Source organism: Numida meleagris, chromosome 14, assembly GCF_002078875.1.
Source record: "Numida meleagris isolate 19003 breed g44 Domestic line chromosome 14, NumMel1.0, whole genome shotgun sequence".
NCBI classification, from domain to species: domain Eukaryota; kingdom Metazoa; phylum Chordata; class Aves; order Galliformes; family Numididae; genus Numida; species Numida meleagris.
Window position 1 is genome coordinate 1904071 of NC_034422.1, and position 12932 is coordinate 1917002.

The window sequence follows — 12932 nt, forward strand, 5'->3', positions numbered from 1 at the left end:
CCATCTCCAGAGGCATAAAATTAAATTCAAGGATCCCCAGACCCTTCATGCTCTCTCGTATGTCAGACTGGTCCCTTGCCAGGTACGTGACAGGCCCGTTCTCTAAGCCTACTTCTAATACTCTGCATTTCTTTCATGGCAGTGGATATGCAATAGGTGGTGTAAACCTCTGCAATCAACATCAACAGAAGCGAAAGAATTAGCTGTAAAATGACTTACGGAGTAGCCTCTTCCTGAAAGCGATTGAGCAGAACTCTGTGGGAGGAAACAATATGCCACAGTAAGTAATGCAAGAGATTCCGTGTAATGTAAGATCAGATCATTTTGTGATTCCCCCCCCCAGCCCGGTATTACTTAGGGGAAAACTTCACAAGCAGAGCGCCTCAAATTCTCTCCTGACATCCTGCGTGCTGCCACGGCAGTGACAGCAAAAGAGCATTTCCAGGGGAGGGCTGCGGAGCTATTTCAGACACGGGTTTTGTAAGCTATCGCAGTGCCTCAGCGGCACCTTCTAACTGAGGTAAAGGCTCTCGGTGTGGGATACATCTTCATCGAAACAGGGACTCAAGGATGCACTGAAGTATTTGTTTAAGCTGTCCCTCTCCAGTAGGCAACGACCGCTTCCTCGCAGCACACGTGTACGGATGTCCCCCAGCTCAGGCAGCACGTCCTGCCTCACCAGCTCCAGCTCTGTCACGTAGCCACGCATCCCACTTCCATTCCCCTCCATGAATTCATGAGCCTGCAGCCTTCATCGCTGCAGTATTACCATATGACAGCTCTATCTGAAACAATAGCACCGAAGCACTAATTTATCATCTCTCGGAGCTTTAATAAGCGTTCTGTCCCTTTTGAATAAGTTAAATTATATTGTTTACTTCTGCTTTTCATTCCAGCTCCTCCTGCTCCTTTCTCTACCACATCCTTACCTCTTTCACAGGCTGCCAAATCACTCGGTGCTTTTCCTTTCTATTATAGCCCCTCCAGCCGCCTGGCTCTCCCCCTCGCCACAGCCCAAGGCTGCTGAGCTGCTGTTTGTTGCTGGCAGTGGCCTCCTTGAAGCAGCTAAATGAATTCCACCTCTATCTGCAGCTGCTGCTCTATGCCTTCTTTTCGGAAATTAAAAAGGAGCCTGGAACAGCGCGGCATGTGACACGGAGGGAGCAGCAGCACATGACCCAGCAAGCACTCTGCAGGCCCATTTCCAAGTGTGATTTATAATCACGACGCCCCTGCTACGTGACTTTACTAAGCAAGATTCACAGAGTCTTAGCAGTCCCGTTTCCAAGACTGATATTGCAGTGGGTACCAAAGCCTGAGCAAGAACGCTGATGCACTGCAGGCGGACCTCAAGCATTGCCTCTCTTCCTGCAGCAGCACCACGTGTTACTGTGGTACTCAACAACTAACACAGCACAGCACCCCCCAAAAAGATTGATGCAAACTGACTGTGAGCTACTGCAAACACCTGCAACTCCCTACCGGTACAACAGAACCCTCCTTGCTGCCATCCTCAGAGCCCTGCCTGGCACACACACGGCTCCAGAGATCTCTGCTCTGTGGGTGAAGGGCAGCTCCAGGGCAAGTCTGAGATGCCAGTAACAGATCCCTTACGGGGGCAAACCTTCGGCCTTTTGTGCATCACACATGGATTTGGCCTCTGCCTTCAAGTCGTAAAAAGCTGCAGAGGTATTTATAAACCTCTTCCATCTAAGCTGCCCAGAAACTGCTACAGACTGATAGTATGAAGGGGAGCAACACTTCTTTCTTTTTGAGAAACTAAAAGGAACCTATCCCTCCTCCTAAACGCATTTAATAAAAACCCCAAATGCTCGTGGAATTGAGCCTTGCATAGGAAGAAACTTAATAACAACATCCTGCAGCCCCAGAAGCACGCGGGACAGCTGAACGCAGCTCCGTCCTGCCCGGTTCGATGGGTGCTCAGCCACTCACCCGGGCACACAGGTGGAAAGCAGGACGGACGGCACTTCCTCCTCTGCCCCTCACTCAGCTCTCTTTTAACGGAGATCAACAGAGTATAACAAATTGGAAATAATAACCCAAACCAGAAACAGGAGGTTTCATTCAAAGCTCCTCCCCAGGGAGACAGCCCCTCCGAGCAGCCTCACCGTAACACGCTTCTTTTCACTCTCGGCGACCTGTGGACTCCCCCAAATACTTTCCAGGCGCGGAGCAGACCCTGGCTGGCAAACCCAGGCACACAACCCACAGAGCCGCTTTGCTGAGATAACGGCCAGGCATCCCAGGCTGCCCAAGAGCCCCAGGAATCTGCAGGCCACTGATTTAAAACCACCGAGCAGAAAAGAAGAAACAATTGCTGAATAAAGTGTTACATCAGAAATAATTAAAACAAAATGGCAATTTACGCTGGCACTTCTCACATCTAAGGACTGCTTTCTCCCTTGCAAGTTTTAATGTTACATTTCCTGGAAATCAAGGGGAAAAAGTTTTTTTTTTCCCCTCCCTTGGGATTTCTATTATGCGTATAAAGTTAGAAGCTGGTGAACACTCTGGATTCAACTTGTAAAATTCTTTCCAACAATTAGAGCTGTTGCATGCATTTTTTCTGCACATCTAACAAACCGCTGTTGCTTTCTTGGTTAGCTGGGAACGCTGGGGGCTCTTTTGGAGGATCCATACCAAACTGCCACATGGAGAAGCTTTGAAGGCCCCAACGAACATCAGCTACGAGCACCAGAGCAGAACAGTTTGCATGCGACTGCAACAGATGTTCCTGAAGAGAATATCTTTTGGGGTTGATATAAACATAGTTCAATCCATATGTCTCAATGCCCACATCAAATAAGAGGGAAAACGATCAATAAGTGGCTGCAAATGTACAAAATCTTAGTGGAAGTTTAACTTGGCCTCTACCCAAGCTGGGAGAAACCTGTGGCGGTGAATGCGGGCCTGCCTGGCAGGAGCGGTTACTGGGCAGCCTGCAGCTGCAGCCTCGTATGGCTGCTGCCACACTGACAGGGGTGGCCCTTGTGCCTCTCTCTGCACTGCCCGGCATTCCTGGAGCTTCCAAGGGAGCCTGGTACTAGTTAGGGGCAAAATGAGGCTGGTCTGTGCATTTAATGACATGTAAGTGGAACTACAGTGCAGGTGGCATTTGTGCATAAAGACAAATGGCTTATAATGTTTTGCAGATGATGTGCTCTTTTACAGCTAAAGATTTTTAGTTCTTTTTAAGCCCAAGGTTAAAAACAACACCAGACAGCACAGACAAGACATTTCAGTTGTGTCACAGAGTAAATTATTTCTACTCTGGGATAGCTCTCATGTTAATTACATTGGTTGTAAAGAAATACACCTTTCTGGCAGCAAAGACAAAATCCTGCTGCTGAACAACTCAACTATTCCCACACCAACGTCCTTGAGAGTTGGAGGTGCGCTGCAATTTTATTTAAGAGGTCTCTTCTTTATTCATTATAAACACCGTGATTGCAATTTAGAAGAGAAAATCATGACAAAACCTCACCAACAACCTCAGCAAGTTTTTGCAAGCTAGTCAACTAAATTGATGGGAAGCGTTATTTCCCTTATATACGTGAAAGCATGGCCTTCCCCTGCTCTTATGATGCAAAACAAATCAAGACTCACGGTTTGATGGGGAGTCTTAAAACTATCCTCTTGCTGCTTTTACTTCACCAAGCTCTAAAACGCTTATTCTACTCTTCTAAGCAGGGTCAGATTCTAGCCTGGTATGTGTAGGGGCAGACGCTGTCAACAATTCACTAGTGGGGATCTCCAGGGCACCATTTTAAGGACAGTTCTCATTAATGTTTTCATAAATGACTTGGTCGTAGGACTTGAAGGTGTTTTGAGCAAGTCTGCTGATGGTGCCAAATTGGGAGGAGCTGTTGACTCCACCAAGAGTGGAGAGGCCTTGTGGAGAGATCTAGACAATTAGAGCCGGGCAATTGCCAACAGCACAAAGTTTTATGCAGTTGTTCTTATGAAGAGTGGCTGAAGGAACTGGGATTGTTTAGTATGGTGAAGAGGAGGCTCAGGGGAGAGCTTAATCACACCCTCCTCCAAAAGGAGACTGTAGTGAGGTGGGGGTCAGCCACCTTCCTCAGGTAACAGTGATAGGATGAGAGGTAATGGCCTTAAGTTGCACCAGGGGAAGGTCTCTTCTCTCTGGTGACAGTGACAGGACCTGAGGGAATGGCATGAGGCTGTGATGAGAGAGGGTCAGGCTGGGTATAAGGTGAAGGTTCATCACTGCAGGGCGGCTGGGCACTGGCACAGGCTCCCCGGAGCAGCGGGCACAGCCCCGAACTGCCCAAGTTCAAGAAGTGCCCGGACAATGCTCTCAGTCCTGTGGTTTGATTCATGGGCATTTCTGTGCAGAGCCATGAGTTGGAGCGGATCCTTAGAGATCCCTTCGAACTCGAGATATTCTGCGATTCTACGACATATCGCTATTCCAGGCCTTCCAAAGAGCTCCTTCAGGGTACGTCCCTCTGCAGCATCGCTGCTGTGCTCAGCTTTTCCGGGTCTGAATCACACCGAGCTCTTCTGTTCCGCCGCACCCTGCCTACAGCTGAGACCAGGCATCCCACGCGTCTCCCCGTTTGTAAAGCGGATAAATGTGGACCTGTGGTACCACTGTGGTCCAATTCTCACTTCAGAGGATCTTTTGATCATGCTTCTGGCAAGGTACTTCAGCCTTAGGCGCACGTAATGGACCTGCAGCTTTGTGCCCTGCCGCCGCTTTAATCCCCTTGCCCCAGGAGGGGAAGCATGGTACAGAAAGTAGGAGGGAAGGGGGAGATAGTGACTGATGGCACACAAAGAGAAGCAGATCACAGCAAACTGTTTGAATTAGAAATCACAGAAATTATTTTGTATTCATCCACCAGAGAGAGAATTTTATATCTAGTCTATACAATATGCTAAGCACTTATCAAAGAACATTCAGAGAGAGGAAAATCTCTCAGTTTCCTAAAAGACTGCTTTCTGTTAATACATTGAAAGAAAAACAAACAAACACACAAAGATCGGATGATGGAAAATCTGAAGAGATAGCCTGGGGGATGGGAGACGAGAGGGAACAGCTCTGAACAACTCAGTAGCAGGGCTTGCTTTTTTTTTTTTCTTTTTTCTTTTTTTTTTTTTTGTACAGCTGAAGTCAATCCCTTGAAAAGGAGAGTTTTGACTCTTAAGTGGCCAGCGCCTCTCGCAACATATTTCCTAATCAGTGAGTATTTACGGTCGATATTTTATATTTCCAATTTCCCCCTAAGGGCTCGTGAGAAAGCAGCACACCTGCCAACCTTTTCAGCTGGGCCAATAATTGCCAATTTGCTCTTTGCCTTAGTATATCACTCAATTTAGCCCTGGCTGTGCCCTGCATACATCCTCATTCATCTCTGTGCCCCCATGACAATTAGAGTGTTAGCTTCAGCTAACTAGGGCAACTATTCTACTAGGGTTGGAAGACAATTATTAGTCTATTTTCCCATCTTGTGGCAACAAAATTGAGAATCCATGACAATTATATTCAGCAATTCTGCACTCTGCCGCCTGCTCCCCCTCCTTGCCCCCACCTTCCGAATATTTCAAATTATCACAGCTCTACTACCACATTCAAATTTTCCATGTTCACAGGGAGTGAGGCTTCTATTTAAATGATAATGAGGGACGATCCATTCAATTTAGTGAGGGAGAAAATCCATTAAAAAGCAGGCAGTTCTTAAGCTGATGGGTCAAGAAAAAGATAAAACCCTTTTTTTTTTAAAGCCATTATACAAGGCTCTGTGTGGATTTTTGGACTGCTCAGGACATCAGAAAAGACTAGGACAATTATGGAACATAGGGAAAGCCAAAACAAAATGCCCAAGCCTTCCACTTTTACTTGGGTCAACACAACAAAATAGCAGCATGGCTTATCTGGCTCTTAATTCTCCAGTAACTTCCAATTACCGCACTATGAAAGACAGCAGAGGAAAATCCCATTTTGGAAAAGAGCTGTTGACTCTGTGCTGGCTGTGGAGGACTCGAGAGTACACGTGTAACAGGGATGTCAGCTTAGTAATAGGTTTTAAGGGAATTTTACATCAACACTGGGAACACAGACAAGTGGCAAATTCCCAGCCGCTGTCCCGCACACCACAACATCTGCTGCTCAAACCTGGGTTAAAACTTGTCTGCTTTCCTGCTCAGAAATCTCATCATCCCAAGGACGAGATCGGCCCCAACAAATCACACCTCTGCAGCCAAAGATGATTACTCTGGATGATAATAAGCATTTTTTCCCAATGACCCATAATAAGTGGCACTCGGCGTAACGTCTGGAAAGAAGGGACTGCAGAGCACAACTGCTGTTTTACTCGGAAGTTGCAGCGCTCTCTCCTCGCAGAAGTTGCACTGTGTCAAAGCGGCAGCACAACGCTCTCGTTTTGAGGCGGCTGGGCTGACGGCGGTGTGTGCGTGCCCGTGTGTGCAAGACACAATCAATCACCGGCTTCGGTTTTCTTTAGAGTGCAATTACTTCACGACAGACCAGGCCACCTCTTGACTTCACGGTCCATTAGAGACTAATGACATGCATTAATGTAAATAAAGAACAACTTACTGGCATCCCATTGAACAAGTCACCTCGAGAAACAAATGACACGGAGGAGCTAGAGCTGTTCATAATAGCGCCTTCTGAATGGAGCCCACCGTGCGGCGCGGGGAGGGCTCCCGTGCTCCGAAGGCGGCAGTGCCGAGCGCGCTAACCGGCACTTTCAGACACGCATTTCCCACCGCACCTGCTGCGTGCCGCCGTGCACGGCCAAACCTGCTGCCTGCCGCCTCATTTACCACATTGTTCGCCCAAGTTAATGGGGACAGGGGTGGGAGGGAAAGGCAGCACGAAAACCAGTCCCGAAGGCCAAATGCACCAAGGAACAGCAGGAGAGCCACTCGGGGAGAGCAATAAAGAGCCCAGGTGCCTCCCGGTGCAGCACATCCACCTGCAAGGAGCACAGCCGCCCCAGCACAACCGCATCCTAAAAGCTCCACGCGTAACCCCGAACTGCGAGGAGAGCCGCTCCTGCCTTCCCTGCGCAGCCCTCCTGCCCAGGGTCTTCCCCACGCTTGGTGCCATGCTGAAGGCCTTGTACCACGTCAGCCGCCCACCACCCACGGGAAGCAGCGTGGGGGGAAACACAGCTTGAGAGCAGCGCGGGGACCGGGGTCACTGCACAGATCCCGTGCAAAATGCATCTCTGCAGCGCGGTGTCTTTGCTCCCCGCTCCCTGCCCCCTGGCACCAGCAACCCGCTGCCTTGTTCCTTGGCGCGCACACGGGGAAAACCGCCCGACTGCGCCCGCGGGACTTTGTGAGACTTCCTGACAGTCACTAAATAGACTACAGAACATTTACCGGTACGCGAGGAAGCGCTGTACGTAATTAAAGCTAAATTGCACTCGTCAAGTAATGAACGAAGAGCGTTCGGTAATTCATGAACCTTACTTTTCAAACTGTTTAATTACTAATTTGAAAAATTCTCATTTGCAATGGGTCGTTGGGTCACGAGAGCAACTCCAGCAAAGCTCGGAAGCATGCCCCGGCCTCCAGGCGCTGCCCAGACGTCCCCACTGACCGAGAAGGAAAAGAGCACCTACTTCCCACTGTCTCTCACTGGCTGACTAACTGCCTTTGAAGATTCTGAGGGAATCGGGCACTCACGCTCCATTCCTACAGGCCCTGCCTGTGACTCTGGGGGCAAAGGGAAAAGAGGAGAAAGACCTGCAAGCGCGTTGGCTTAACAAGGAGAGGCTCCAAGAACGCTTAACGCTTTGACCTGCGCTAATGGCGGGGTCTGGCCGTCGTACTCCTCTCCCACGCCCCCCGTCACCGCGCTGCCAGGCGCTCTGCTCACATACCTGTCAAGAGCGGCCACGGGGAGGGGACGGAGGGGATTGCATCAACACCAACGTACATACAAAATGGAGATCGCTGCTGTCTACCAACCCCAGTGAAGGCTGCTCTCAGGGGGCGGCGTGCCCCAGGACCCCCCCCTTCCCGGCCCCAGGAGAAGGGGCTCGCGCTCCCGGGCGCCGTTCACAGGACGGGGCTCTTTTGCTCCTCCTCCCCCTGCGGGGGCTGTTTACAGTCCCCATTCGCACTCCAAACATGTAGAGAGAATTTTCCCCGTCACATTTCGCTGTCAGAGCTGTCAAGCTGAATCCCGCTTTAATCTGCCAAAAGCACTTTTCTGCTGACATTTTTAATAAATACTTTCAGCTTTTAAACACATTTGTGGGAGCCATTTTCCCCCCTTTTTCTCCCTTCTCCTCCTATAGAATGGGCTCTGAAAGCCTTAATAGCAAATACATTACACTTATCAAAGGCTTCCCCCCCTTCCTTTTGCATCCTGAAGCGGAGGTAGTGTTTTCAATTTTAAAGCTAAATTAACTGTCCAATTGAATTTAGCTGGTGTGAGCCGTTTTCTGTGACAGGTTTTAGTTATGAAGCATATTTTACATTAATAGAACTCAACATGAAAACCACTCGCTCTGGGATTTCTGTGGCTTGCCATTGAAATGGCAAATTTAATATTTCAGACATGCTCGTGCCAGCGTTTGATTATTGTTCTTCATTTAAATCTCTCCTAACGGGAAAGGTCCTAATTAGTAAAAAATCATGTTTTAATGAAGGCGAAATGCTAATTGCTAACACAAAAAGCCTTCGTATAAAATTATCCCAGCACTGCCATTGATTTCTTGGTGACTCAGAAGCCCATTTGTGTGTTTACACACGAAGGCACCGTTTGCTTTTGTTTTATCATAACATTTCACTCAACATACCATCAAATTTCCTGAGAGAATGACAGCTCTCCCCCCAAAACCTTCCCTATCTTGGAGGCAGGAAGCGTAAAATTAGACGAACTGACTTCACACCCAAACTACGCAATTATGCGCAGGAGCTAAAACCAAAACTGCTGCAAAAAGCTTTTTAACACAACTTCCTGGAGAAAACAAAACAAAACATCAAGCCGCTTTTCCCTGAGGAATAACAATTCCATTTTGTTTTCCCATCTCTGATCTTTCGCTTATCATATTATTTGCACCGTGATTATAGTGTTTGCGAGGCAGCTCAACCACTTATGCCATAACACTCAATCATGACATAAAAAAAAAAGTTATTACACAGTGACCTCTGGATGCCAACATTTGTTCAGCAAGATTTATGAAAAGCCGTGTCAGCAGCGGGAATTGCTGCAGCGGAGCGGTGCTTTCTCCTGCGCGGTACTTACATCACTGAGGCGGTCCCTGGAGCTGCTCCGCTGAGAGCTTGTGGCCTCCCTGATGCTGTCCTCCTCGCTATTTCTGCCACTTCTGCTTGTGGGGACCTTCATCTAGAGGGAGAAGAAGGAGGGGGAAAAAGGAGATTTTCAAGCACTGCCACCTGTTCCCGAGGTCACCGACAGCGCTTCACAGTGTCACTGCTAAGCCCGTGGCACCGCGGAGAGGATGCATCCCAGCTCGCGGGGATTCTCCGAAGCTGGGCTTCACCATAAGCACCCATGGACAACTCCTGCCGCCAGGGCAGCTCCTCTGACCGCCCAGCTGTCCCTCTGCAAGTTTTGTTTCTGTTCGCTCATCGTCTGCTAAGCGAGAGGCGGCGGTGAGGGACATCACCCAACTACCTAACTTCCCACTGCCATCTGCAGCGCGTGCTGCCGGGCAGGAGAAGGAGAGGAGAGATGTGTCATTCACAGCTTCCTTCCTGGGCTCATTTACTAACAAATTATTCTGTTAATTCCCTTGTGAAATATTGGTTGGAAAGAAGTGTTTAATTTGTTAATAGGTTCTATTCATATCAGTTTGGTTCAATTTAAATTACGCTATTTAAAATGTCGGCTGTACAAATTGGTACTTCTAATGGCAATAAAATCCCCTAGTTTCTCTCTGTCCTATCTCACTGCAGTCTGCGGCCCTGGTAGCAGGCTTTGTGCTGGTGAACCCCACCACACCCCAACCTTTACCAGGAGGGATTTTACGTCTGATGTCAACGCAACAAGGAGAGGCAAACCCTGCTGGGATCTCCTAGAAGCACTTCCACCAGTGGCAACTCTGCATTTGCATCGAGTAATGAGGCAGGGAATCGACCACTTGAAATTCATCATGTTGAACCCACCCTGTTGTATTTCCTTAATAAAAAGGCCAACGACATCAAGCACTGAAATCTAACCGTATTACATCAATGCCGTGGCTACCATCAATCACAATTTTCCTCCCACATAAAATAAGTACATTTGAAAAGATTTCTTTTTCAAAATACCTAAAGTTATTGGCATTCACTTATTTTATTCTCTTTTAGGTCTTCATTAAGCAATTCTGATTTCAGTTATCACATTATCTTGGCTAGGATTCATGCCAAGCCAATCGGGTAAAGGCCAATACCCAAGTCATCGCTGCCTTTCAAACCACTGGCACTACAGCTTTCCTCGGTCTCTGGACCTACACTCCTCAAAGCCCAGCTCTTGGGTTTGAAGACTCTAACCTTCCAATTTCAACATATCCAGACACAACAAGCACATTTGTTTCTCCTGAAATGGAAACCATTTAACTATTACAGGAAAGAACTACAATCTCCCTAAATGCAGTAGAGAAATACCTGCTGAACTCCCTGGCTTTCCGATCCATCACCGGACTGCTCCCATCTAGCAACACATCAAAGCCCGTGACCATGATTGTGCTTCTGACATAAACAACTGGACAGCTGCAACTTAAAGGAAAAATAAATCACTCCATTCCAAATCCCTTAACCTTCCTAAGCGCCAGCGTTCACTACGGAGTTATTCAAAGGGACTAAGCTGTCAGCTGTTCTAAGTTAGCACAGACTCGTCCAACCTGTTCCCAGACTTCAGTCCTTTGCTGCTTTTCTCAAGTTACAGTACGCTCCCAACACCACCTGTTTCTTTTCTCCAAATTTCATTAAAGGAGAACTACACCTACACACAAGGTAACAAATTGAGACAATTTGACCCGACAAGGTCTTGAGCGGGCAAGCAAATTAGAAGCATCACTGCTGCCATTAACCTTTCCAAGTAAATATCAATTATTAAACTTGCTGCACTACCTCTGTCCCCAGTTTGCTGCTGTGAAGTAAGAGGGTCATCAGCCTTTTTGACAGATGTTGTTCATTTACACCTGCTGCCTGCCAGCAGGGGAGCCTGCACACCCGCAGCCCCAGCACTGAGCCAAGCTGCCTTAATTCATCAGTAATTACCCTAATGAGCCACATGCAGGACCCAGCTAGGAGGACAAGTTGTTCTGTTAAGTGGATGCACTGGCTTCACGGGCACTCTCAGCAGACCGGGGTATCACAGCGAGCCGGTCAGAAGCTTCTTTTCCAATTGCTGGCTGCTTGACTTCCAGTCATTTTCTTCAGGTGTTTTTGCCTGACTTCCAGAAATTCCTCCTGACCGTACTCCCGACCAAGCTTTACTATAAAACCTGCTACTGCCCTGCCTCCAAAAAGGTTTCTCCTCCTCCCTACCATGCTCTGCAGCAAGCTGCCCAAGCCCGGGGAGCAGAGGTGAGGAGGCGGCAGGGCAGCCCTGCTGCAGGACCCCGAGGGGCAAGGCACAGAGCTGCAGCACACTGCCCAGCAAGCACCGCCGCAGCCGCACAGGGGAAACACTGCACCCTCCTGTGCAACACGGCACCGGGAATTCACACAGACATTACAGCAACATCAGTGGCAATCATTACGTATTTGAAGTATAGGAACCAAATAATCTAAAGGTACACACGAGAAGGAGACAAGGCGACGCAGTGCAGAGAAACGCTGGAGCAGGCAGTCCCAGCTACCTGCCATCGCTCAGGTTTGCTCAGCAGCAGAAAGCACTGACCCGCTGTGGGGAAGGCAGTGGAGCCCAGCAGTGCCGCATGGCAGGCTGGCTTGGCAGGAGCCAGGGGAAGGCCCGGGAGGACCTGCATGGCCGCGGTCCATTTGCATGCTGCAGGTGCTCGCGGACAGTCCCCAACCCTATTCGGAGCCAAGAATTATGAACCTTGCGCTGCTGGACATCATGTAGCATGATTAAACACCATAACTCATTCCAGTAATAACTCCGGCTCTCATTAAAGTCCAGCTCTGCTTCCTGAACTGCTGCTGCCTTTTTGTTCCTGCCATCAAACCTGCCCTCTCCCTAGCTCTCCTTACGGGGCATGGGTAGAGGAAGACATGAATGGGCAGAACGGGGTCTCGTCCCCCTAAAAGGGCTTTTTCACTATCACCGCGCTGGCTCTCAGCACCAGCTTTTCAATCGTAACAGACCGGTCCACTCCCCATTTACTTACGCTTTGTCCATGTCAGAGGGAAGCACATTTTTATTTGGCACACCTATTTCCAAATCACGAGCCCGCTGCCCCCGCTCGTTATTAATAAACACACTTCGATTTATCACAAGCTCTGCTGGAGTGCTGCGGGGAGCCTGGGGCAAAAGGAGACAAATTCTTTTCTTAAGTTGTTCTGAAAGGTGCTGGGCTCCCCGACCCTCACCCCCATTAACCCGGCGCAGCTAGTTCGCCCCTGCTGGGAGCTCCCCGGCTTGCGCGGCGGCGAGCTCGGACTGATCTTGTGCCATCTCAATATATTTGTTCATTATCTTGCGCACACACAGAAGCATTTGGAAATGTACTCGGGGCACAGGCCAAATTGAATCATCTGCCTTCATTTTCCACACGATCTGAAGCTACAGCTGCTACAACAGGCTGTGGGATTTTTATTTTCCTTCCTTAGCGGTTTCTCCTCTCTCTTAAAGTCACAGCGGTCGGATCTGAAACCTCTCCCACTGCCTGGGTGCTTGTCTGCTTTTTACAAAATGGGTCACGTGGACGCACACGGCGGGGGGAAAAAATTCCCAGCAATCCGTTTCTGCGCTGTTCTGAAGGCAACAC

General features: G+C 48.8%; 1 protein-coding gene across 22 annotated transcripts in view; it reads right to left on the reverse strand.

Moving 5' to 3' along the window:
• FBRSL1 (fibrosin like 1) overlaps positions 1–12932 on the reverse strand; it is a 431679-nt gene that overhangs the window by 244813 nt on the left and 173934 nt on the right. For 15 of the 22 annotated variants that reach the window (XM_021412361.1, XM_021412380.1, XM_021412358.1 and 12 more), the window contains 2 exons: positions 9278–9379; positions 220–255 (listed from right to left, as the gene is read on the reverse strand). The exons of 2 other annotated variants lie outside the window; for them this stretch is intronic. In XM_021412361.1, the coding sequence (XP_021268036.1) occupies positions 220–255; positions 9278–9379 (138 nt within the window). The remainder of the gene's footprint in view (positions 1–219; positions 256–9277; positions 9380–12932) is intronic. 5 more of the 22 variants (XM_021412375.1, XM_021412373.1, XM_021412367.1 and 2 more) reach the window with 2 other exon arrangements.